This window comes from Oryzias latipes, chromosome 20 (assembly GCF_002234675.1).
Source record: "Oryzias latipes chromosome 20, ASM223467v1".
Classification (NCBI taxonomy): Eukaryota; Metazoa; Chordata; class Actinopteri; order Beloniformes; family Adrianichthyidae; genus Oryzias; species Oryzias latipes.
The window spans coordinates 15,508,642-15,535,522 of NC_019878.2; the positions used below are offsets into that span (position 1 = coordinate 15,508,642).

The 26,881-nt window shown below is 36.9% G+C and overlaps 3 protein-coding genes across 8 annotated transcripts in view; all 3 read right to left on the reverse strand.

Moving 5' to 3' along the window:
• Window positions 1–1,713: 1,713 nt before the first annotated feature.
• On the reverse strand, window positions 1,714–8,926 carry LOC105356682. Of its 2 annotated transcripts, none has more exons than XM_023949959.1 (5): window positions 8,446–8,926; window positions 7,922–8,027; window positions 7,102–7,261; window positions 4,818–4,950; window positions 1,714–2,859 (listed from the first exon to the last, which is right to left on the reverse strand). In XM_023949959.1, exons 2-5 carry the CDS (start codon window positions 7,939–7,941, stop codon window positions 2,639–2,641), a joined length of 534 nt encoding a protein of 177 aa, XP_023805727.1. In that variant the 5' UTR covers window positions 7,942–8,027; window positions 8,446–8,926; the 3' UTR covers window positions 1,714–2,638. The 2 variants fall into 2 exon arrangements, with proteins under 2 accessions (XP_023805727.1, XP_023805726.1); XM_023949958.1 differs by having other exon boundaries at window positions 8,288–8,923.
• Window positions 8,927–9,126: 200 nt separating this feature from the next.
• timm21 (translocase of inner mitochondrial membrane 21) lies at window positions 9,127–12,441 on the reverse strand. Its single transcript, XM_023949957.1, has 7 exons — window positions 12,427–12,441; window positions 12,013–12,317; window positions 10,816–10,878; window positions 10,587–10,684; window positions 10,404–10,477; window positions 9,830–9,935; window positions 9,127–9,743 (listed from the first exon to the last, which is right to left on the reverse strand). The coding sequence occupies exons 2-7, from the start codon at window positions 12,293–12,295 to the stop codon at window positions 9,651–9,653; spliced, it is 717 nt and encodes a 238-aa protein (XP_023805725.1). The 5' UTR covers window positions 12,296–12,317; window positions 12,427–12,441; the 3' UTR covers window positions 9,127–9,650.
• A 1,546-nt stretch (window positions 12,442–13,987) lies between these two features.
• The window catches only part of neto1 (neuropilin and tolloid like 1), a 70,449-nt gene continuing 57,555 nt past the window's right edge, over window positions 13,988–26,881 (reverse strand). For 3 of the 5 annotated variants that reach the window (XM_023949952.1, XM_023949953.1, XM_023949954.1), the window contains 5 exons: window positions 25,861–25,974; window positions 21,530–22,157; window positions 20,520–20,594; window positions 14,704–17,018; window positions 13,988–14,601 (listed from right to left, as the gene is read on the reverse strand). In XM_023949952.1, the coding sequence (XP_023805720.1) occupies window positions 20,534–20,594; window positions 21,530–22,157; window positions 25,861–25,974 (803 nt within the window). In that variant the 3' untranslated portion in view covers window positions 13,988–14,601; window positions 14,704–17,018; window positions 20,520–20,533. The other 2 variants (XM_023949955.1, XM_023949956.1) reach the window with 2 other exon arrangements.

Sequence of the window (26,881 nt, forward strand, 5' to 3'; positions counted from 1 at the left end):
AGAGCACCACAAATGCAATATTTGCCTGATGGATGGTGAAGAAGAGAAGGTCAGAAGGAGCTGCATTGCATCTTGGGATCTAGAGAAAGCCTATTGCAGGAAAAGGAGTTTTTATTTATTTTTTGTCGGTGTCTGGGGTGACAGAGAAGCACATTAAAGTTGTGCAGGTCATGGATGATATCTGTAAAGCTGTGGTGTTTAGGGCGGAGGTGGAACTGCACCACGGATCAGCTTTGAGACGCTTCTTCTTTTGCTGTGGTGATAGACAGCGTGACGGAATATGATAGACCAGAATCTCTGTGGAGATTCTTGATGTTTGCTGATGACACCGTGATTTGCAGTGAGAGCAGGTGGAGGGACATCTAAAGGTTTGCTCTGGAAAGGAGAGGAATGAAGGTCTGAAGATGGATAGGATAAAAAATGATTCCACCAGACGAACAGTTCATGAGATGTTTTGGAGATAAATGCAGGAAAGCAGATTGGGATGGTCTGAACACGTTAGGAGGAGGAACAGTGATCAAACTGGTAAAAGGAAGGATTGTGAAGTTGAAGTTACCAGGAAGGAGGCCTGGAAGAAGAATAAAGAGGAGGACATGAAGGTGGTGGTTTAGACAGATGATGCAAAGAGAGTTAAATGAAGCTGAATGATTCGCTCCGGCGATTCCATAAGGGAGACACAGGAAGACAAAGAAGTTTTAAGGTCTTATACGCACAAAAAAGGAAGAAAACATGAGACCCAGCAAAAATGATCCTTTTTACACAATTCAAGACTGCAATAAAATATAACTAGATCTACAACCTCAGATAATATAAATGAGCTTTTCAAAGCAGCCTAAATAAACAGCTGGTAGATTGCATAGAAGGGTGTGTGTAGTGTATTAACGTGTTCTTATGAGCACCTTTTCAATGATGAAATTGACTTTTACATTACATCTGTTCAGTTTTATAGTGCACTCAATGGTTATAAAAAAGCTTTAATAGTTAGAAACTATAAAGAATAATTTTAACTGACTCGATGTGTTTTTAAGGACTCAAGCAAAAGAGGAAATTCAAAGACAAAGCAGCGAAAAAAGAGGCCAGAGCCAGATCAGAATTCAGTCACTACGTACCAACAGGATGAGTTTTATGACCTGTCCCATCAACAGGAGGCCCACAGCTAAACCCTGTCATGCTGACAAAATTATCTTTTTTTAGCTGCTTTGAGAAGATGCAGAAAAAAAATGAAATGTGTCTGAAGAGAAAGAAGTCACAGGATCTACGGATAGCTTTGATCCAGCTTCAGAAGATGTCACACAGTTGCTAGGTTACTGAAGTTAGCTGAGATCAATGGAATTCTGTCTTTTTTTCTCCAAAATTGGATTATAAAAGCAACAAATAAAATTGCCACAATTTAAATGATTTGAACTAAAGAGAAACTAGGTAAAAAGTCCTACAGGGCAGTTACCATGGTAACTTTAAATAAAAGTCTAATTTGAATAATTTACAATTTTAAGCTGCTACACGTTGTTTTTTACAACTAAACATGATCCAAACTTTAATGCTAAGGTTTTGTTGTAATAAGTTCCAATATTTCAAAAAGGTTTATGCATGAAATTCTTCAGCTTTCACACATTAGTAGAAAAACAAGGGAAAAATGGTTTTCTATCATTGTGGGGCTGAAACTTTGTTCCATAATCACATCCACGCATGACAAAAAGAATAAAGAAAAAAAGGCACCATAGTACATGGCTTTTATTTTCATAATGTTGACTGCTATAGTCGTTTCAAAGTGCTGGAAAATCTTGTCTGGTTTAGTCCGACAGAGGAGCGACAACCCAAGGCACTGGCCTGCATCGAGGAGCAAGTTCTCGTTTGGTCTTAGGCGGTTCCGCCACACATACTCAAATCCAAACAGGAGATTCATCATGGGGGGAAGGGGGGGGGGGGTTCTTACAGTTGAGAAAGCAAAAAAGCACAGTCATAACATTTTGAAGAGAAGTATGAACAAAACCATTTTTCAACGTGTGTGATCGTAACAGATTGTAACGTAAAAGATGTGGTCACTTTTTTGGTTGGACTGTACTTTGGGAAAACGTTGACAGCTTCAATTCATTTTTGTTTTGTAAATGTATATTTTACAGTTTCACTGTTTCACATTTCTATTCATACATTTCTATAGAGATGGAGTATTCTTTCATGAATTGTTCATTTGAATTCTGTAAATGAGGTTGTTTTCTAGCATCATCCTGCAGCCCTGAAGAGCAGAAACGAGGCATTTCTATGTACAAGGGAAGGCGTTGAGTCAACAATAGGACTTTGAATCACACTAAACCAAGTGAGTGTTTCAGCAGACACTCAGAAGTGGAATTGAGTCATTTCCTCTAGTGCGATGGCCGTATAGGGTCAAAAGTTTCGATCCTTCCTGGAGGCGTGGTTTGGAGCGAGGCACATGGGCATCTTCGTGTCATCAGTTCAGCACAGTTTAGTACAAGGTAAAAAAGAATCAGTGAAGACAAACACAGATAGAAAAGCAAACATCCACCCGATCAGGAGAGAAGAGGCTCTCTCAGGCTAGGAGAGGTTAGGCTGGATGCATCACTGAGGTTGGATGCAAGAAGGCAGTGGATGGAAACAAAGGCAGAGCGGCATCAGCGAGCGTTTAGCTGGACCGGTCCTCCAGCCGAGACTCGCCGGGGCCTAGAGGACCGTCCTGTTGAACAACCACAGCTGGAGGATTCAACGTGTACGGAGGCGGGGCTTCACTGTTGCCTATGGAGTTCTGCTGCTCAGAGATGAGAAGAGTGTTTTGGGAGGGATGAGAGGCGTCCGCCTCGTCGCCCCGGGCGCACTCGCTGTAGGGAGGCGGCTTCAGATCATCCTCTGTAAGAAAAACAGAGAACAACAAAACCTTTTATAAGCTTTTAGTTAAATAAAGACTTCCTGCTGCAACTACTGATGGAACTATTTGTCATAAAGACAAATATTTAAAATGGGAATGATTAAACTGCACCAAACTTTGTTTAAACACCCTAAAGTTTATTAAAAAGGGTCAGAAATCTCTGCTTCAGCGTTGGGACGTTCTTACATGTCAGGCTGAAGGGGATTTACAAATTATGTGGGAGGAGGATTTGCAGAACTTGAACCACACGTCTAACGTCACAGATAATTTTTTTCCTTTTTACACACTAAAGAAATTACTTTTGGGGATGACTTTAGAATAGAAAACAGCCCACGGTGTTGGTGGTCGGAAAACCAACCATCGGATGTGACTCTGCGATGGAAAATGTGGCTCCACATCATGACATTAGTGTTGGATTTCCATTTACTAAAGAGGCTCAACTTAAAGGCCCTGGGCTGAAAGTGAAAGCTTGTTAGATCGAGTCGTCTTTAACGATGACATGAAAACCTGAACCAGTCAAGAATGTGTGGCTACTTGTTGAACTCTGAATTTTAAAATGCAACATTAGAAGGAGACGAATTACAAAGGAAACATGATGACAGAGGCTTTGTCAACCTACAAAAACAAAAAGAATAGGCAACATTTTTCCATGAACACCTTTTTGCTTTTAGTCAATTTAAAATAACAAAGAACAATCATTTGGGTTTCCATAAGAGTTTTCCACTGAATCTGATTGTATATGAGAACTAAAACAATGAAAACAGTTCAGCAGAGAAGAGTTTTTCAAGTTGGAATATTGGAAAAAAAAAGTTTTTTGCTTAGCATATACATTATTAAATTGTGTTATAACTCTAGGATAGATTACTAATTAATCCGATATGTACGATAAAACAGGACTTTCTAAGCTGAGTTCGTTTTTAGTCTGTTCCTATAAACCCAACGCTGTTCCACTTCTGAGAAATTTTAAAACCTCAGTGACCACAGTTAGGAGAAAAATGAAGAAACAGTCATAATGTTCCCATCGTTGACTGACCTTCATTTTGAAGTCATTCAAGCTATGAAGAATACATAGAACCAAAAGTTCACACATCGTCTGGATGATTTTTACACAAACACACAAAAGGCTGATTTCAGTGATTAGACATCGTTTTATCCTTTTAAAGACCCACTTTGATGAAAATCCTATCTTTGGTGTTTGGTAAACATTAAAAGTGGCTTTTTTCTGATGATAGAGGACATATATTTAAAGAAAATTAAGCTTAAAATTGCATAGAATTGTATTTTTTTGTTCAAAACTTTATGAAGCTCCCTGCTCTGCTGAATTCTGATGCATCCACTTGTAGACACATGGATCCGTGAACGTCTTTGTTTTCCTCGTCTGAGCTGACATCTGGCACAATGCTAATGTTAGGTTGGGGTTGTGAGGGGCTGTAAGCTAGAGAGTGTAAACGGTCGGATGACAGGAAGTGGGGGCGGGCTTGCTCCGTGCCAACAGTCACACCCACAACTCAAGTGAATTTCTAATGAACTCCTGCTGCTCTGAAGAAACTAGGTCCTAGAAGACATGTTTTTTTTAGAAATTTTGGCTAAAAACGACATAGTCATGATTAAAAGACCACTGGGAATGCTTTGACAATAGATGAAAAGATAATTGGAGTGGGACTTTCAAAGTCTTCATAAGTCCTTGCTGCCTCAGCCAGATGTTCTTCAAACATCCCACAGTTCAAACTACACAAGAACTGTAAAATGGTATATTCCACCTTCCACACAGCCACTCTGCCCCTTTGAACCTTCCACTAATCCTGTCACTGTAGCCAGCATGATGCTCTGACTTCGATTAGCCGATTTATCTCAGTATGAAGCCGAAATTTCTAACAGATTAACTGCATCTGAATCAACCACAAGACAAGAATGATGTGTGATTCAAAGTTCACAGTACCTCCAGACACTGCCTCATATGGGGGCGGCATGTCGATGTGGGAGAAGGAAGTGGCTTGTGGCCCCGTTGTGGATGGTTCCTCTATCGACAGATCGTCCTGCACAACGTACCAACTGGGCCAGACAGATGTTTGCTGCAGGGGACAGAAACAGAGTAAATGGTGCAAACAAAGCAGAAGTGCACTGCAAAGACATATGCCGACATGCAACATTAGATTACCATCAGGCCTGGTTTACACAGTTAACAAATGAAAGAACCAAATAACCCTTCGATTTAGACGCACATTGACTAAAAACAAATAAATGTTTCAGGTATTCAGACACCTCAGAGATGTAAAAACAAAAAAAGGGAAATGATTTCTACTTCAGCTGTTGAGCAGTCTTTGCTTTACATTTCTAGCAACACATTGGTAAGACAGGAAACAAAGCTAATAAAAATGCATATTAGAAAATGTCCTTCCTGTAATCGGGCTTTTTGCGTCAAAGAAACAGATATGATGCTGCACAGTGGCAAGCTCCAGCTAAGTGCTACAAGACTAAATCTAAGACAAACATTCAGCGTCTCAAGACTGTTGCTAAATCAAACAGAATCACTCATCCATGCCTCAAGTTCACTCCAAACAACAGTTGCAGCACTCACAACTTTTTTTGTGTAGTTCTACCCCTGTAACCAGTGCAATTAAAAACAAACACGCAAGAAACGGTCACTTGCATCCACTTTTCAAACTTCTTACTTATCTGTGTTTTCTTCTTTAAAGTGAACCAACACTGAATTCTTAAAAGGGATTCAACATGAAATATCATAAGAAATGTCCCATCATGCATCACAGGTCTTTAATAGACAGAAAACCAAACAAAGGTATTGAGCTGGAATAAGCACAGAGCAGAAAATTAAAAAAGGATTTTATGTAAGTACAAAAATAAAGTCATATGAAAACATGTACCAGATCTGAGCTCTGTGGGAGCGTCTGCATCCAATCACTAAACATCAAGGCATAAAGCAGAAAAATTTGAACTGAACTCTTATTTATTCATTTACATCATTGACATTCTGAGAGGAGGACAGGAATCACGAGGATCCAAAAAAGAAAGAGAAGAAACTAAATTATAATGACAATAAAAGGTCAAATAGGAGGAGTTCTGATAAACAGAGGAAAATGTGCATCAACAAATGGGAATATCGTTATGCAGTTCGATAAAACAGAAAAGACTGCATTTTTCTGGACAAACTGCAAATGTTCGAAGGAATGTGGAGTGACGCAGGGACAAAATGTCCAGAACAGCGACGTTTCCAGGATTTTTTCCCGTCAGAAATGAGGCATCGTTTCCCAGATCACAAATATCCTAAAAATAGCTAAAAATATTATTACAGGGCTTTCTAATGCAAAAAAAAAAAAAAAAAACAGGATAATAAAAAGGAAGCTGAAACGTTGAGCTGCAGAAACGCAATCTGCTATGACTGGATATAATGGAGAGGTTTAGAAATGTGATGAAACCCAAAAAAATTTGAAGTTTTCAAAACTTTTTGATCAAGTTCTCAGATTTTTTTTTGGAGGTGGGGGGTTAAAGGAGGTTTTAGAAAAATGCTTTGAGAGGACTTTGAGGGGAAAAAAGAGCTCCTCTGTCCCTGAGGAGGAGACACCAAATGATTCCAAATAGAGCTGGTTTAAACCGCTAACCAGAAAACATCAGCAGGAACAAACTAGCCTTCAGAGATTGTTTGACACGGACAGTCCAACAGTGGACTTCTCCAGCGCATGTACAAAAGCTGGTGATGCAAAACGCAACTTAGACAAGTCAAACACACAGTATTAAGTCACTGACTTTCACACATATTTATAAAATATCATTTAACACAAAAGTATCAATAGCTCGTTGTACTGCTCTCTATTGTTAGAGTGACAAAGCATTTCCTAACTGAATTCCAATCCAGGAGTCAAATTATTAAGAATAAAAGTCATCCTTAGTCTTACGAAGAAAAGAGTATCAAGAGTCAATAACTGAAACCCACAAGCAGACTGCAGACAGCATAAGCACTTCCTCTAATGTCAGCTGAGACCTACTTAGACATATCTACATGACATTTAGACTCTGAACTGCATGGTAGCTTCTTCTCCAACAGTTTCCGTTTCCACACACATCAGAAAAGGTCTACAGACTTTCCTAACCAAGCTAAATAACAATCTAAATCTGCGGGGGCTGAGACACACTTCAACGCATGACAACAGAGTTATTCATTTCAGGCTGTGGAGGCTTCAGACCCAAATGTGGAGTTTTGCACTTACACTCTGTCTCTCACACATCTGATGAAGATAGGCCCTTCCTCCGACAATGACTATCTGGGCATTGCGCGTGTTGCTCAGGTATGCCGCCAGCTGCCGCTGTCTTGACCGGTACCAGCACACGTAGAAGAATATCTTAACAATGATGAATATGATGACAACTCTGTAGAGGGAAAGAGACAAGAACTTCAGTTTTTATATGCTGAAAAAGAAAATGGTGCAAGTGGGATGGAAATCTTTCGGACATTTTGAAGAAGGTCAAGGAAAATGAAATCTGGGGCTAAAATGAGATGGAAATAATAAATAAATTTAAAAAAGAGAATTTTCCCAGGAGTCCAAAAGAATCTCAATGTTGCCCACTTCCTGCCTCAAAAAGCAAACTCTTCTCTGTGACATTTAGTGTTTACACAGGCCTACCAAGCCATGCCCCTTTGAGGTGGGAAATGTCAAAGCATTTCTGGAAAAAAAGAACAGTTTCAAAATCAAATTCCATCCAAGACTATTTGATATAATTACAGCAGTCTCATATGATAATCACATAAGTGCTCCTCCAGACAAAGCTGACTGCCATCCAGTATTATTACAACACACAATAGCTGAGGCTTGGATGCCTTGACACTGTCATTAAAATTACAAAGGTACATCAGTTATAATTATCAAATCAATAAAAAAATCATAATATACTTCAAAAATATATTCTTTAGGATGGAGGACGATATTTTAATTTAATAACTACCTCACCTGCAGCGGTTTAGCACTCATCTGTTGACATAAAAGTATATCCATGGTAAGGTGTAATTATAAAACCATAAACTTTACTCACATGTACCAGTACAGCTCCATGTTCTTCTTCAGGTGTTTATCTCAGAGAGGAGAATGTCATAACTGGAGAATAACGTGCCGAGTCCTGTCCGAACATCCAACTCAGTCTTTCCGGGGAAACAAGAAAGAAAAAAAAAGAAAAGTATATTTTAGAAAATATACTTTTTTTTTCTTTTTCTACACTATAACCTGTGTTTTTATAAGCTATATATGGGGTGCAGCAGAATACATATACATTTTTTGTGACTCGTTTTGTTTTCAAATTGTTTAGCAAAACTTAAGCACCAGTTATATTAGTGTTCATATATTTTTAATTATCATATTTGTATCTAAACAAGCATAGAAATGAACAATGATGTGAACTTACTAGTAACGGCGTCTTAAACTTCTGAGTTATCATAAAAAATGAGCCATTCGTTTTCACTTCGCCGTTAATGTGCAGATTAATAATCCCGAGGAGCCGATATGGCTGCTAATGTGGCTAAAACGTAGCAGGCCGAGGCAGAGAAGACTTTTATCACTCACCGCGGGGCTAAAACAGCGACCAGAACCGAACTATTTTAAAACCATGGCTGCTATTTTTTGAATACTAAAATCTATTTTTCAAGCGTGCGACAAGTTAACGAGGAGCTAACAACTTCACGCGCACGGCAGACTTGAAGCTAGCCGACTAACGAAGCTATGTGGTGCGTTTACAGCTGCCTTTCGCTTTGTCAGAGGGCGGTGTTCGTGAGACCTCGTGTGTGGAGGGGGAAAAACAATCGACTTTTACTCAAGATGGTTCTATTAGTAAAAAAAATACATTTAGGTGTCTGTGATATTTACATTCACCATGGATCACAATTTAACATTGGGTTCACGTAGAAAGCTAGAAAACGGTGTAACAACCCGTTTTTCAGCGACTCCTTAGTAGTTTGTAGTATTTCCAACAGTCCGCGAAGGCAGCACAAGCCTTCAATCTGTCAACATGGTGAGCACGGGTTAACTTGAAAAACAAATAATAATAGTTAAAATAAAGTTATTAAAACATTTTTTTAATTGAAAGTCATAATAATAATTACAAATGCTAAATTTGAAAGAGGGTGTGTTAAAAAGGAGATTCGTGTGAAAAAAAAACTCTTTTGGGGGTGTCAAAAGCTGTAGCAATGGGGACATATTTGTTAAAATTGACTAAGTAAAAAAAAAAAAAAAAAGATTTGTTAGACATTTTTCTGCAAGTTTTTATTTAAAATTCAGTGTAAATCATGTTAATAGGTTATTTAATTAAATTAGGGTTGCTACACATTTTACTAGATTTTCAAAATACTAAATTCTGCAGCTCCATCTGGTGATTCTTTTTTATTCACATTTTTACATGTAAAACAACAAAAAAGGATAAAGTAAGTTTGAATGGAGTAAAACATCCCCTACATTTAAAAGCAAAATTTGATCAAATTCATGTTTTATAGCATATTAGTTCTGTAGAATGTGATCATTTGTAAAAGCATACATTTATCTTCAAAAAAATATCTCTGTATGTTCTATTTACAAATTACTATTGTATTTTCATTAACACTGCGATAGAGAAGCTTTCTACCAAATGCTGAGAAATAATTTTATTAACCAATCCATTTCTTAAAATTTCACAATAATATATTCAGGAAAAAGCCATTTATTTAGTTCACAGACATGAAACCCTGCTTTACAAGTGCAAACGTCTTGACTTGTCCCCTGAGTGTCAGAAAAGCTCCTCATCTGTTGTCCTCCACAACAATAGTCCGTCTCGGGTAGGTATCTATTTCTACAAATACATAACGGAATTCATACTTTCCAGTTTCAAGATTCTGCAAAACAACAAGGATACCATTATCTCAACTGATCAAAAAATCCACACAAGAAACAACAGGTTTCCATTTAAATAAAGACTTACCTCTTTAGACTCTGAATGCACCGTCCCTTTCAGGCCCGGCTCCGATCCCTCAATGTAAAACTTTAGTCTCATGTGCTTAAGTCCATCCTTTACATACTCCACGTGACTGAAGTGGAAATATGAGAATAAGGAATAAAAAAACTCCAACAATAACATATATATGTAATAACCTTAACATTTTGTAACTCCATTCTTCCAGAGCTCCAGATTCTCAGATGCTTACAATAAATCAGCACGAATACCACGTTAGCTCTTCAAAAGACAATAAAAACTTTTATGTTTCATAGCTGTGGGGTCTGAAACTAAATTCTCCTTCATGACAAGTTTTGCATAAACGTTGAAGGAAATTCAATGCTGCTGAAAATATGATTTATAGCTGATGTTCACAGGTTGTGATTCTGAAAGGAAGTCCTTCAAATCCTGCAAAAGCATTTCCTCTAAAACTAAAGGCAGCTGCTTGTTATGCCAAGTTTGATCAGATTTACTGTATTCTATACCATGAATCAATGAATGCTAAAGCAACATTTTGCAAGTAAGAAAAAGTTCAATAAGATAAGATAAAGTGTCAACACACCTGACTTGCTGCCTTCTCCCTCGGCGGGTGGTCTCACCGTAACATTTAATTGGTTCTCCAAATGCCCCAATAACCTGCAATTGATTATGTATTTCTTACTTTTATTTTGGAAAAACAATGATTTCTAGCCATTTCAACAGTAAAAAAATATTGATAGGAGACGCCGTCTGGCTTGATTTTTACCTCTGGGTGCGACCTGACTTTGTCAAAGGCTCTGCTGTAGACTTTATTTGGGCTGGTAGAGGAAAACAGCTCTTGGAACACCACATATAACAGCCCCCCTGACCAACACAGCAGAAAACTGCAGCTGATTATTTAGGTTGTGTGTTCTGGGACCAAATAAATAAATATATAAACAAGCAATGTGGGATTGTTGTGTAGCCATTCCTTGGACTCGTGCAGTTCAATTCACCTGTTACTCCAAGCCCGATGAGGACCACGATCAGGTAGGTGAAGTCTCTCCCAGCATCTTTGACTGAAAGACAAACAGAGCAGAGGCTCTTGAGTGGCCAATGCATAGTGGAAGAGTTTAGATTTATAAGCAAAATTTAACCCAGAGTGAAAATATTCCAGGTTTGATATAAAAGGAAACTGTGTGTCTGTGCAGACGGGTAGCTCTATTAGACTGCGGCTATAAGAGATGACAAGAGGAGGAGGAACTCATCAACATAACGTTAGGTCTGGCCCTCTAGTATGCCCCGAGGTATTATGATGACAAGTCCTAAAGATCTTTAGTTAGTTAGTTTCTGCAGAGCAGCAGTAGTTCAATAGAAATTGACCACTGTGCTGTTGGCGTGGAGCAAGCCTGCTCCACTTCCCATCACCAACCTATTACCCGCTCCCCCTCACACCCCCAACCTAACGTTACCAGAGTTAGTAATTACTTCATTACTTTAAAAATAATGACATAAAAATAGAATAAAGGAGCAAATTCTTGGTCTGGAATATATATATTCCAATGCTGGAATAAATGCAAAATGAAATATATCCATTGATTTGATGAATTAATGCAGAATTTATCTTCAAGATTAATTTGGATTTTCTTTTCTTTTTTCAATAAACCTTGTTCAATTGGATTTGGCATTGCTTATTTCAAGCAACCAAAGCAAAAACAATGCTGAAAACTACACAATCAACATCCATACAAACTAAGATGTATCAAACATAGAATATTTAGTCATTTAATTAAAGATGGCTTGAAAGGGAGTGGAAGGAAGCAAACTTATCAAACTTAACATTTTCTTTACATGAAGTATCCGGTTCATAACTTCTAAGCGGATATTTATACCTTACCAACACAGTTTCAGGTCATTAAGAATCTTTAGGTATCAATAAATCACATGAAAAAGATGAAGTACATAAAGTGAGTGAATGAGGTATAGACTAAAGAGGGCCCAGAACAGAAACCTGAGGAACACCACAGGAAAGGGAGTAGGAGTTATTACTTGCCAAGAAACTTTGAAAGCAGCTTTGGTTGTAAGAAAACAAAATGGGCGGTCCTAAAACAAGATTTTTAGTTTTTTCTAAATAAAATAGTAGCTTTAAACCCCATTTAAAGAGACAAGACAGTAAATATGCGTTTAGTTGCACAAATCTGAAATGGGCATACCTTTCTGAGCAGAGGACACTTTAGGACTCTGGTAGGCAGAAACAGACCTGTGCTTCTCCTCCTTGTTTCTGAGGATAACGTGAACAGAAAAGCGTCTTCGTGTTTGACAGAGACAGCTCAGGGCGGACACAGGAGCCTCTGACCCACGGACGGACAGGCCGGGGATGACCGCTCCTGCTCTGCGTGTGAACAACAGCACGCCAGCCTGCTGCACGGGGAGAAATGTTTTCCCGGAGCTCCGCACACTTTGTTGCACGGCTTTTAAAATGTGCGTGAAAGACATTATTTTATCCGACGGACAATATCTGAAAAAAAGAAAAGAAAACAGCAGCTCATCTACTGAAAATAAGAATCAAATAACAGCGGTCTTTCATGGTAACATGGAATTGCAATGCTGGAAACCGCCATTCAGACCTCTGATTCACTGACCTGCTGGGTCGATCAGACGTCGAGGATTTTCTAAAGATGGCTACTGCCCCCTTCTGTCCCGGATGTCAAACTGCAGCCTTATTTGTGGTCTGGGGCTTTTTTGACCTTACGTCGTATTTCGCTTTATTGATTTATCTTCAAATCGGTTTTTGCGGCAATGCTTGATTTCCATCCTCTTTTTAAAAACCCACACTTCGTTTTACTGATTTTGTTTTCATTATACTGCACAATAACTCCACAATGAAGTTGAAACTGTCCAAAAAAGTCAATTCTGAGTGATAAATGTGGTCTTTTTTCTGCTAAAGATTCAAGATTCAAGAATTCTTGAAAAAAGACCACATTTTTTAGCAGAAAAAATGTGGTCTTTTTTCTGCTAAAACAATGATTAAAAAATTGAGATCAAACAGTTTTTATGTTTTATAACAAAGGTAAAACGTGTTGAGACAAAACAAAGTTATAAATCCAAAAAAACAAAACATGCAACAATTTAGACATACTTAATTAGAAGCAGAGTTTTTTCAACATAAAAATAATTCACTTAAGGTTTCAAACTTATTGACTTGGTACTTAGGATTATGTAAATACTTTAAATAGACCCTTAATTAATACAAGTTTTTTTTTTAATTACAGGTATAATTTATTTTAAAAGGATCCTTTCATGTTGATAAAAAATGAAAGGAAAACAAATTACTGCTCACTACAGCATTACTGGCTAAGGACTTAAATGCACAGCAGACATGAATATGTATTTGCTGAATGGCTGTTTGAGTCAGCACTCCCACAAATTTCAGAAACATCTGATAAATGCATATATTTTCTTTCCTATTTCAATTAAAGTTGCACTTTCCTGAAAGCAAATCCACATGATTGAGATTTTATAACAATGTTATTTAGTGTCTTTGTGATTATCAATTACATTTTTGGGGCTGCTTGAAGTTGATTTATTCCGAAACAATATTCCTGTCTGTTTTTATTCAAATTTTTGTTCAAAATAAGTTTAAAATGTTTGAAAACGTATCTTTAATGTGTTCACTAAATGTTTATCCTGTTCGGCCCACAACCTGGACCCCTGTGCAATTGAGTTTGACACCCTTGTAATACGAGTATATAAAATTCTTACATTTGTGTTGATTTTTGTGTTAATTAAAAATAGGGAACACAAAACGATGTGGTCAATGTGGGTGTGGGGGGGGTTGTAAGTCAGTGTAGAACTGCCACTGAACAAAATATTTCCATTGTCACACCAGCTTCCTTCTTCCTCAGGGGATTGGTCAAATACAAAACTGGTCAATTTGTAATATAATCTATAATAAAGCAAGAATAAATAAATAACAAACACAGATTTTGTTTTAATTTTCTGGCTACTCTTGTTGGGGATCACCACAAAATCCTCCCACGTCGTTTGGCTTCAGTTTTACAGCGGATGGCGTCTTGGACTCAACCCTCTGCCTTTACCCAGACTCGGGACGGGTTTGTGGAAATGCTGAAGAGTGGCCCCATGTTGTCGCATTTGAAACTCAAATAAGAGAAAAACGTTGCCACACAATAAAAGCGGTAAATATTAGTTTATTTAAAAGATTCAGTCCAGCATTTTCCCAATATGTTATCAAATAAATGTCCAAACTGAGTTTTAAAAAATCCTCTGCATCACAAACATTCAGAATAAACTGTTAGTAAAATGCAAAAAAAATAAATAATAAACTAAAAATTAGTTGATCCAATAATTAAAAGCTGTAACATTACCTTTAACTTTTCTAATGACCAGTTTATATAAAACAACACAAGTTTCTATCGTGAAGACATCACGTCAACATAAAAAAATAAAAGCTTTTGTATTTTGACAGATACTTAAAAACAGTTTTCAAACCTGTAAAGATTTTTTTAAGTCTCTTCAAACAAATTTACATTAAAGGTACTGTGTTCTCCCCCAAAAAAGTTAAATTTTCTGAAAGTTGTCTATTTCAAATGATACTTCAAGGTTCTTCCACTCTAGAAAAATCCATATCTTCCATCCAAAGCAAATGCAAACTTTCTGCTAATTGTTTTCCCTCATCTCTGCAATCTACAAGTTACTACGGAAAAAAGTCCTTTAAAGAGGAGTGTGGGAGGGAAACCGATACGTCGCTGTGAAATGTGTCCGGATGCAGAGGAATGGTGCATCTGCAGAAAAAGAACAGCATCGTTAGTGCAGGCCTTCTCCTTGTCCTGCATCTTTGTCCACCGCTGCCCCAGCTGCTTCTGACTGAATTGACCTGGACTTACTTAATTAGTGACGTCTCCGCCTCCGTCTCTGAGCTGGTAGATGAGTTTGCGACTTTGCGTGTGCGCGTTTGTGTGTGTTTGAGAGGGAAGAAACAGACAGAAAAAAATCGATAAGTGCATGTGCAGCTCTGCACAGGTTTCCTTCTGGATTTATTTCTGTGAGAGGTGAACTGTCCAGCAGTGACAGACACAAAGTTAAAGCGATGTGTGCAGAAACAGAAAAAAACCCAACAGTTTATTTAGTAACCACAGAGATGACTGCACATGGATCAGAGGAAACAGTGGATGATGCGTGTTTTTGTGACACTAAAGACACACGTACAGGCGTGTACATGATGAATGCAATTCAAATTATTACAAAAAAGAAATAAAACACATTTAGACACGAGAAAACTCACAAGCACAAGTGTGTTAATGTGTCAAAGAACTGCACTGGCAAAATAAATCCAGAAACATCCTGTTTGGAAAAATGTTTGCATCAATTTCTGACTAAATATTATCTGATCTTTATCCAGTACTAATAAACAAAGAAACCTAAATTATTACAACTAATTAAGAATTTTAGGTATTTTTTGAATAATTTCTCACAGTCCAAGGTAGATAAAATAAAATAAAAACCTCTTCTCAACTGCTTCCCAAAGGCCACATGCAGAAAAGAGTCTTAATATGGAGGCCTTTAAGCTCTAAGTTGGTATTTCTGACTAAATGCGCTACTTTTTTAATTTTTATAAAGGAATTAGCCAAAAAAACTTCAAGATTTGGAAATGGATGAGAAAAAATACACATTTTTTCAAGGAATAAAGGCACTGCACATGAAACTCGCAACCCTCACAGTCGGCTTCCAAACACCTTTCAGCCAATCGGAGAATACGGAACTTTAAATATAAAAATACTATGTTAGTATTTGGACAAAACTTATGACTTTCAGGAGATGCAAATGCAACAAACTGTGATGCAAATCAGACAAGGAAGTTGTTAAAATGATAAAAACAAACCACATTCTTGATGTGAACTCACACATGGAGCAGGATGACTTTAAAAAAAATCTTCCAACAAAGATTTTTCAAAATTATTAATCTTATTGAACATGTGCAGCAGTTTTGCAAAGATGCATAATAGAGCATATTCAGATAAAATATTATTTCTTACCTATACAGTTTATTTTTATGGTCAGATCCCAAATTTAATGTAAAAAAAATCTTTGTAAATTCCATTACAACTTTTATCTATATTCCTTCATAATGTGAATTTTTATGAATTTATTTAGCGAAGGCTGCCTTTTTCCATGACACGTTGCAGGATTCAATAGCCGCTTTTGTCACTTTATTGTCTTTTTTGATAAGAAACAAATTACTTTTGTTCTTAACTAATGTTCCTCAGACAAGAACACACAGACAAATGTAGATCAGATCAGTAAATTCAAGAGAAAAAAAAGGATACAATTCATTTCTATTGTTTTATAAAGCACAGGTAAAATTAGCCCTGAAAGATCATATTTTTTAAAAACAATTCATTCTTTTGATACCTTTAGTATAAATGTGTTTCATTATAAAGACACGAAGCTCCTACATTAAAAGTGATGTTCTATTTTTATTTTTATTTTGTTTTAGTTACAAAATAAAAAAAAAACAAAGCCTATCTAAAAGTTAGTTGAAATGTTCAGAAAGAAATATTGTCAAATTAATTTAGGATATTTTAGGGGGCAATGTTGTGTAAAAAACTTAGTTGAACATGCAGCACACTCAAAGTACTTTGAGGGTTCTGAAGGGAATTATTAGTATTAGTAAGAATATTCTTAACCATTTTATCATGTAGATGCTTTTAGAAAAGAAGCATGCAGAAGCAATAGTCTTAAACTTTTTTTGGTAATCCCAGAAATCCCGAATTGGATGAAGTTAGTAATGAATTCCATTTGTTTCAAATTTTGACCCAATTTAAGGAACTCTAATCAGTTGTTTAAATCAGAATATTCAAGTCAATAATTCTAAATAAGTGAAACAAAGACGATAAGTCAAGTTAGGAGGGACTTATAACATAGACGAGTGTTTTGAACGACCTGAAGCTCAAATTGAATGATGTGAAAGTAAAAGTCCAGAGGAGGAAACAGCCTTTCACAGCAGCTGGGCTGATTCCATCTAGTCCTCAGTGTTCAGCTTTGCACATGAAATCCCCCCCCCAGTGTTCATTTCATCAGTGTCCTTCATCATCATCATCATCATCATCATCATCATGCTGGTGTAAATCTCTGCTCCGCTTTTTCACTTGTCAGAGAATTCCGCTCAAACTGCGCCAGGAGAACGCTATTCTCAAGAAGTCTACATGATGGAGACAATGCAACACAACGCAGAGCATCAGCAGACGCTTTGTTGACACGCCAACAGCAGACTGCTCTGTGGCCTGCAGACATGAAGCTGCACAGGTGAGCTGTCGTTGCGCCGATGGTTTTTTTTACCACATTAAATTAATTAAAAATAAAAACATTTTTATTGTTTTGTTGCAGCTTCATGAACACACTGTCACAGAGCATGCAGCACACAATCTTAACACAGGCAAAAACATTATGCATCACTATTAAAAACACATTTAAACATAATATACTAACTGAAAAACATGCAGATATATAGATTACTCCTGAACATAATAACTCTCAAAATATACAGAAAGTGTTATGGTGACGGACAAATGTGAGGACAACTTTGTTAAACATCCTCAAAGTTCTTTTCTATGCAGCCTGTACCCTGACATGGGTAAAAAAATTCAAATCAAATACTAATTTGTTCCCATGAAATAATTGTGATCTTTTACACACCTCCTATTGCCAAATAATTAGTTCATGCAGAAATACAGCCAGCTCATGCCTCATGAATTTAACGATATTTTCATATTTAATCGAGAAAATAACAAAAAGATCCCTTAGCTTGATGTTTGTTTTATTTCCCCCCTCTTGAACTAATATGGGACACAGAAGTAGCAACTGAAAGCAGATATTGTAGCAGGAGTGAAGTGGGAGAGACTGAATGATCTCGTGAACCCAGACATCAATACTTTTGTAGAGCTATTAAAAATAAATGAATCTGATCTCTAAACATCCACCGTGTTTTCCATGCATTGTAATGAGATATACAGACAGATGTGAACAAAGTATTGTTCACATCTGTGTTCCAGGTAGTTTATCCCATAAATGATTTAATGGAAACAGTGTAATTACACATTTTGCAGAGGGAAACTTGGCAAATCTAACAAAATAGATGAGAAAATTTGCTATATTTTCCACACCGAAAAGAGTCTAAACCTGACAAATGACTGCTTCCAGTTTATGCGGAAAAAAAAGTCTGCTTTTAGGGCTTTAAATACTTCGTCGTTCAAACTAATTCATATTTGGAGGAAATGATTTAATTATTTTTCCGTGGGAATGAAACACTATTGAGCGGGAAAAAATACAGTAGTTATTTAGTGGGAACAAAATACTTTTTTCATGGTAACGAAATTCCAATCCGTGGGAATGATTCAATTATTTACCCATGTCAATTCACAGGCTCTGTACTTTTTTTTTTTTAATAAACTTTCTTTAAAATCTTCCAATTTAAAGCTCACAGGATTTTTTTTAAAAGCTCATTGAAAGTACGGTAATTATTGTAATAGACTCATACATTCAGGGTAAATTTTACAACAGAAATTTTGTAAAACATTTTTACCAAAAAGTATATATTTAGTGTCTATCTATCTATCTATCTATCTATCTATCTATCTATCTATCTATCTATCTATCTATCTATCTATCTATCTATCTATCTATCTATCTATCTATCTATCTATCTATCTATCTATCTATCTATCTATCTATCTATCTATCTATCTATCTATCTATCTATCTATCTATCTATCTATCTATCTATCTATCTATCTATCTATCTATCTATCTATATATATATATATAAAATAAAAGTATGTCATTTGTCTTCAAATAATCCGTCTATTTGAAGGAAAAGATGGATTATTTTAAATATGTTAAAGGTCAAATGTACACAAGTGGATTAGTTTGATCCTGAAAATGCAAAAAAAAAAAAAAAGAAGTGCTATTACAGTTTTTCTGTGTCGCTTTAGTACAATTCTCAGATCAGAATGAAATTCCCAAAACTGTTTGTTCAATCTTTACATCATGATGTCACTTGTGCACATCATATAAGCAGTTTCTCACTTCTTTGAACAAGTTGCAATTGCTTTGGTACATCCATGCAAATAATTATGTACAATTCTCTGCTCTTTGCTACATTATCAATTGTTTATGTCATGTTGATCAAAATGTATTATCTAGTTCACTGTGCAATAGTCTTACTCCTCAAAACACCTAGTCATTAGTTCATCGTATAAGTCATTAACTGCAAAATGGTTGACCAGGTTGTCATAATGTGACAAACATATTTCGCTGCTTTGCAAGAGAGGATATTCGCTGAGATGTGGATGAGAATTTGTGGCCTAACATACAGGAACGACAAGAGGTATAGGAAGACCACACCAATTCCTACTGCACTGCCTGTACTGTTGTACAGAATACTGTCATATCTTTTTTTCCCCTTTGTGTTACTGTTTGCAGTGGGTTTTTTCTATGTTGGTATGACATGGTCTGTACAACAAATTACAAAATGAACAATAAAAGTGTAAACGTGAATCTTGTCCAGTCTCTTGCAATCAAACAAAAAATGTGTAACTTACATTTTACAATAATTGTCATGAAAACTTTAGCCATAGTTTACATCAGAACCTCCCTCTAAAGTACACAGTTATATTGACAACATGACTAAGTAATTTGACTGTCTTGTTCGTAGACAATGACACAAGGACTTGACATTCTGATGGCACTGACATGTTCAATGACATAAAGACTTAGTTTTCAGAGATGAACTAAAGATTTTGAGCAAGTTACAGGCTTTTGCAAGAAATCCATAGTGTTTTGCTGTTTGTACAAATTGTTTTGAGAAATGCACACACGTATTTGCAAACTTCAATTCTGATCTGAGAATTGTACTAAAGCGAATGAGAAAAACTGTATTATCAGATTTGATGGCTAAATCAACCCTACTGGAAGTCTATTTTTTAAATTCATTTTATTATTTTATTTTGAAATTTGTGGTCAAAACTGAAAAAAACATAAAAAAACTAATGAGGAGTTATCTTTGGTTGAAAGGCATGAAAATTTTAAATCTTCAGTCCTCATTTTTGGAAAAAATATAAAGCACAGTGTACAGAACGTTTTTTTGGTTTATTTTCTAAAATAAGACATTTACAGTATCTATGCTTCTCGCTTTCAGTCCTACAATCCTGATTTGTGCTTTTACTAAAATACTGTACATAGTGAAGTGTGAGCATTGTTTTTAACTTCCAAAAAAATTCAAATTAAGTATTTTCCAAAGAAAGTTGTTCTCTACTTTCAAAGAATTCGAGAAGTTAATATGGACTAACTAGTTGTCCACCCAGAAAAACATAAAATATTAGAAACAAGGATGATTGGGAAACAAAAAATAAAAACTGGGACATGAAAGATCCAGAGTGAGACGGCCTATGCCTTCACATGAGGACAAACAGTCAACCTGAGCATCACAAAGACTTTATACACTGACAGGGCAAAATGGCTGCAGGCAAAAAGACAATTTTGGTGACAAATAATAAAGAAAAATTTAAAAGCACAAACAAAAGGAATAATATACAAAGTAAAAAGCTCAGGCAAAAGTCAAAAAATGATTGACATCAAAGCATATACTGTTAGGGAAACTGCACAACAAAAATAGAGATGTCGATTGTTAAATAAGGGTGCTTACCTTGAGATTGTCTCCTAGACCCTAGTTGTGTTGTACTCTGATTCATGTTTGCTCAAAGAGCCAATGAGGCAGAACCTGAAATGTCACGGCTCTTTCATTTAATCTCAAACTCCTCTTGCATAGAGATCAGAATGCATCATGTGCTACATAACAGCAAAACACTTCATTGAGTGCTCTGATAGTCTGTGAGAGCATTGCATGCAGCTTTTTAGTAAACAGTCAGGAAGGAGCATGTTGAAAGTGCATGCAGAAAACGTTGCATTTCTTAAAAAATAAATAAAATAAAACATACTCTGACATCTTCACACTGTATTTTCGTAAACATTTACAGTCAAGCAGTCAAGGTGCAAGTATTTTTGCTGTTAAATAATAGATGCCAAAATGTTGAGCTACTGGGATTTTGTAAAAAAATGTTTTAGTTTCACGGTTAAAAAGGTTTTCTTTTTCATGTTTTTAGAGTACAATTGTATTTTTATGAACTCAAACTTCATCTAATCATCCATGTTTAAGATGACAGGACGACCAAAGCCTATCCCAGCGGTCACCAGGCATGAGGCAGTAAATGGCATTCAAGAAAAGGTTCTGGTTTGGCTCTGAGAGGCACCAATTCAAGCCCTTGTGTGAATGGTCAAAAATTTATTTACTTTTGTCGGAATTTGCTTGACAATCTTCTTCTGACCTCAAGTGAAGACAAAAAAATGTTGGTGACATTTTCCATTCACGGGGGACTCTAGCTGGGCCGCTTGATATGTTCAAGCATGAGCATGCAAGAAAAGACATACTTATCTATGTCAATTTAGCCCTTTGTGAAAAAATGTCATGGTGGAAAAAAGGGGAAATAACCAAAAAGTTAATGTAGAAATTAATGTTGCAAATAAAAAAAAGAATCAAAGGAAAGTCAAGAACTTAAAAAAAAAGAGAGCAAAAATATTCCTTGCACATTTCAAACATCCCTAAGGTAAACTCTAGGTTTGCTGATCCTCCATCATCAGAAATCTATGGATACTGACCGCTGTACTGCCTTTTCGTGACGCGAGAGTCGGTGGCTGGTGGTAGGAACGTCTTCCAGGTCGTCGTCCAGGTCGCACCCAGTGTCCGCCGCCTCCTGTGAGTAGCTGTGCTTCATGACCAAGATGCTCCTGCGGTTCCCTGTGGTGGGCAGCAGGGGCCGGACGGCCATGGGCGGCTGCGGGAGGTCTGCCAGCAGAGTGGCAGCTGCGCTGTCCCGGACGCTCAAATTACTGCGGCTTCCTCGCCCGCTGAGCGACAGTTGGGATATGTGTGCGGAGCCGGGGTTGGAGGAGGAGCCACAGTGGTGGTCGTGAACGCAGCGTGAGGAGGCACTGCGGAGGGCGTGGTAGTTGTCAAAATCTTCAGCCAGGTCAACTAAGTCGGCTGACGCTGCTGTGGGAGTGGGAGCACTCCGTAAAGTGCACAACTCGTAGTGGGGCGGTTCAAAAACCTCCTGAAACATGGTGGGGTCAAAGTCCTCACGCCGCAAGACATACTTCTTTCGTGGCTGCTTTATCTGGACAATGACAGAGACGATGAGGAGGATGAAGACAATGCAACACGTTACCCCAATTATGGCCCCGTTTGTGGTGTTCAGGTTGTCCAGGAATTTGGTGTTTCTTTTTTCTGTGAAGAAGAAAAAAACAGATGTGTTCTGGTTATTATTTATGTCTAAAAACTGTATTTGACATTATTGTGCATTAGTAAATTAACCCTTTTGTTTTGCTTCCTCTTTTATGCTAGTAAACCTAATTCATACACATGTTGCTGCCTTTAAAGTCAATGGGATTACAGTCTCATTAATGACACAGAAACCCTTATAGTTTAGTAAATTACTGGTAAATATAAAATGAGCTGTCTATGTAAATGTGGTTTAATGGTTTAATGTCCCTTCTTCTCTTTCAATAATGGTCCACTGACAGGAGCATCTGCTCCCTAGTATGTTTGGTTTTAGGTGTCACAATAGTAAAGTTCCAAGAAAAAAAAAGAATAAAAACACATGACAAGCTTTGAACCAACAGACAAATTTGAAAGTGTAAACTGTAAACTGTGTAAAACCTGTATGATAAATGTATCAAAAATATTCAAAATTAGGAACCTAAAAGGTTTTTACAGTTTTTCTGTGTCGCTTTAGTACAATTCTCAGATCAGAATGAAATTCCCAAAACTATTTGTTCAATCTTCACATCATGATGTCACTTGTGCACATCATATAAGCAGTTTCTCCCTTCCTTGAACAAGTTGCAATTGCTTTGGTACATCCATGCAAATGATTATGTACAATTCTCTGCTCTTTGCTACATGATCAATTGTTTATGTCATGTTGATCAAAATGTATTATCTAGTTCACTGTGCAATAGTCTTACTCCTCAAAACACCTAGTCATTAGTTCATCGTATAAGTCGTTAATGGCAAAATGGTTGACCAAGTTGTCATAATGTGACAAACATATTTTGCTGCATTGCAAGAGAGGATATTCGCTGTGATGTGGATGAGAATTTGTGGCCTAACATACAGGAACGACAAGAGGTGTAGGAAGACCACACCAATTCCTACTGCACTGCCTGTACTGTTGTACAGAATACTGTCCTATCTTTTTTCCCCTTTGTGTTACTGTTTGCAGTGTTTTTTTTTCTATGTTGGCATGACATGGTCTGTCAACAAATTACAATATGAACAATAAAAGTGTAAATGTGAATCTTGTCCAGCCTCTTGCAATCAAACAAAAAAGGTGTAACTTACATTTTACAATAATTGTCATCAAAACTTTAGCCATAGTTTACATCAGAACCTCCCTCTAAAGTACACAGTTATTTTGACAACATGACTAAGTAATTTGACTGTCTTGTTCGTAGACAATGACACAAGGACTTGACATTCTGATGGCACTGACATGTTCAATGACATAAAGACTTAGTTTTCAGAGATGAACTAAAGATTTTGAGCAAGTTACAGGCTTTTGCAAGAAATCCATAGTGTTTTGCTGTTTGTACAAATTGTTTTGAGAAATGCGCACACGTATTTGCAAACTTCAATTCTGATCTGAGAATTGTACTAAAGCGACTGAGAAAAACTGTAATTGAGAAGATGGTTATTTCAAAACTTAAACAAAGTTTTTTTTCCATTTACGTGTTCTATATTTTTAACTTTATACAGCTTAAATCATTTTATTAAGGTGTAAGTGACAAAGATCCAAATATTTTTATCTGTTGTATCCATACATCTGCTAATAATGGTACTGATTTTATATAAAGAACTAAAGAAGTGTTTTTTTTTTCATTTAAATTTTTGTGGGGTACCTAAAACAAACTATGAAATATTTGAATAAAGCTGGCACAGATGCCAGCTGCGCAGAGCCATAACTGATCACTGATCCATAAATGATATAAGGACAATGATGTAGTAGATGAGGCCCTGATGGATAAACTTTCTTAAACGGTTGATCCAAAAGGTCAAATCTGACCTGCATTCCTTGAAACACAGAAATCTACAAAGAGTAAATTAGACCAGAGCAGCTCAGGAAACTAATCTGAAGGTTGATTTGTGACATTTAAGAGCTGGATGAAGTTGTAGCCGTGCACCGAACCTCACTAAAAGCAACTAGTTACATTTAGACATTTAAATGAGAAGGGAGTAAAATTTGACATTTTCTCTCTAATCAGGACAAATGTGGGCTCTATGCACTGCTAGAGGAGAGAGGCGGAGAGTTCCAGGATCAGAAAAATAACCTTTGAATCCTGCATGATCACAGACTAAAGCAGAGTGGAAAGTACAGCATTCAGAGAGCATATAGGCCTTAATCAATTGACTCTCAACAGTGTTCAACACAGGCTGTCAGAGAAAAACTGAAATGTTTTATCAAGACTTGGTCCAAATTAAGAGTACAAAGCATGAATGTACATTTGTTTAACAGCGTTTTCAGAATCTAAACACATTTTATGATCTTATACGACCATAAGGGAAAAATATGAATGAACAAGTTCAGCTGCAGCAAAGTTCAGCTAAAAAATACATTTGAATCACCAATATATTTATCATTATAAGCTTATTCACGTAACTGGTTGTTGCGATGCCAGTGTTTTTAAAGGGGATTTAAATAAGGATGTTTTTCATAGAAAAACATCCTGAACTGAAAGCCAATATAAGAACTTAGGCTTTAAATGTGGTGTCTAAGCAACTAAGGACCTAAGGAAGTATCATCACTGCAACAGTAAAGAAGTTGGCTGCTTAATTTCTTAATCTCTTTGTACCAGTGGAGACAAAAAGAGCATAATAAATGTAAATATCAAAAGAAATCACAGACTTTGTGGAAATATTTAAAGGAAAATATTACTGATCATCTGAAGGACTTAAATAAAATCAATAAAACTGGATTTTATTGTCATCTTTGGCTTAATGTCAGTTAAGTACATTCATTTTAGTTTTTTGGGGATGAATGTCAGCAAAAATAAGGTATTAAAGGAAAAAAAAAACTAAATCTTAAAAGTCTGCTCTCCTATAGTTATTCTGGTCTTGTATTTTCTTAAAATTGTATTTTCAAGTACCCTGAAGATAGTGCCCAAACATGTACCCTTTTCCTAACATTAAATGTTCTTGCAACCTCTCAAGGGTTACAATAATGTGCCCTGACAACCAATGTGCTCCAGGAAAGTCTTCCTCTGGCAGATTTATCAATCAAATAAGAGTTTTTTTTGGTTCAATTCATTTTTTCTTTGTGGCAAAGAATCATTTGACTGTGTTTATTTTGTCCTTTTTAGTTCTTTTGGCTGCAATGGGTTGGCGACCTTTCCTGGGTGTATCCTGCCTTCAACCACAAACAGCTGGGACGGACTCCAGCAACTCTCTGATGCTAATCAGGATGGAGCAGAATTAGATAATGGATAAATGACTGGGTTGGATAGTGCTGTTGTTGGCCACTTAAAGCCGTTTACATAAGCACTTATAAAACAATACACTCAGGCTCCTCCCAATCTGTCATGATTAAGAGAGTGATGAAGACAGAAGGAGGAACATGGAATATCAAGATACCAAAGCCCTGACTAACAGATAATGTCCCAGTTTTGACTGCATTACCAAAATTTATTTTGCAAAAATAGATTTTAAATATCAGTTATGGATTCAGTCTCTTCACGTAGAATAAACTGCAAATGGACGGTTTTACTTGCACAACAACTGCCTTTGAGGGTGTTTTTTTTTACCTTCTGTCGCTGTCCATGGTGCTGAAACAACAAACTTTTTTCTTTCTTTGATCTGAGTGCTGGTACAAGCTTTTAATACTGAAAATGGAGGGGCAAAAGGGGAAATATTTGAATAACATGCAGCATCTCACCTTTGCACTGGTTCTCATCCCAGGGGTAGACACAGTTCTGTAAGCCGTTACACACCAGCGTGTAGTTTATGCACATATTACTGTGACAAAAGAAGGCATCTGCATCACATGGAGCTGGAAGAAAAATAAAACAGAACATTATTATAGTTAAAGTGAATAAATGACTCAGATTGAATGATTTTCTCCTATTTAAGAGTAGATTGAATTTATATGTAAATATGTATTTTAATTTGTGGATTGCAGAAAGCAGAGGCTTCTGGGACATTTCTGTTTGCTATAGCACAAATCCTTACAGGAAGTACTGCTGAGGAACAACTCAAAAATGCCTGGCTCTGAGGTAATAAATTTGGATTGGCAATACTCAAAGCAGACCTGTTTTCCCTGAACCCATCTGTTCTTCATGAATTTTCATCTTCAAACATGTGCAGGGATGACTTCAGGACATTAATGAATTTCCTGCAATCTGTCTGTACTGCACGCATAGGTGGTTGTACACATCTACAGGGACAAATCTGACTCCTCATAATCACTGGCGCAAAAAGCTCAAACAAGCTCTGCCTGCTTGTGCCCGGAGTTGTCTGCCTTGTACAGCTCATGTCAACACAATCTAAACCGAGCCTCAAACGTGTGATGCATTGTGGCACAAGCCCTCCGAGAGTGGCCTGTCTGAGACACAAACATTAATATCTTATGTCCCCACTTTGCAATGATGACAGTGTGCAGCAGAGCCATCTGTCAGCAGGACAGGCACCTTTGTCATAAGTATGCAAGCATAGCTGGAGGATTTTAAGCGAAGGTGCCCTTGCTCTCAACAACCAATCATACTAATGCATATGCCATCTGAATGGTCCCTTCGTTGCCTTTGCTTGCCATTACTAGAGAGGAACAGCCAGCCAAAGATAACTTCTGTTGACTTTAAAGTAATCAGGTATTAGATGCTTATTTCATTATCAACACAATGCCTTAATAATCTTGAAAGATGTGAGTTTATGTAATGTTGGAAGAACTGATCTGAAACTGA

Bases quoted from the DNA above. Each gene is read 5' to 3' on its own strand.
- LOC105356682 (XM_023949959.1), bottom strand. From the start codon at position 7,941: ATGGAGCTGTACTGGTACAT. The intron at 7,262-7,921 runs GTGAGTAAAGTT...TTCCCTCTACAG, and splicing joins ATGGAGCTGTACTGGTACAT to AGTTGTCATCATATTCATCA. The intron at 2,860-4,817 runs GTACTGTGAACT...TTTTTCTTACAG, and splicing joins ATATGAGGCAGTGTCTGGAG to AGGATGATCTGAAGCCGCCT.
- timm21 (XM_023949957.1), bottom strand. From the start codon at position 12,295: ATGTCTTTCACGCACATTTTAAAAGCCGTGCAACAAAGTGTGCGGAGC. The intron at 10,685-10,815 runs GTGAATTGAACT...TGTGTTGGTCAG, and splicing joins CATCGGGCTTGGAGTAACAG to GGGGGCTGTTATATGTGGTG. The intron at 9,744-9,829 runs GTAAGTCTTTAT...GTTGTTTTGCAG, and splicing joins TGCATTCAGAGTCTAAAGAG to AATCTTGAAACTGGAAAGTA.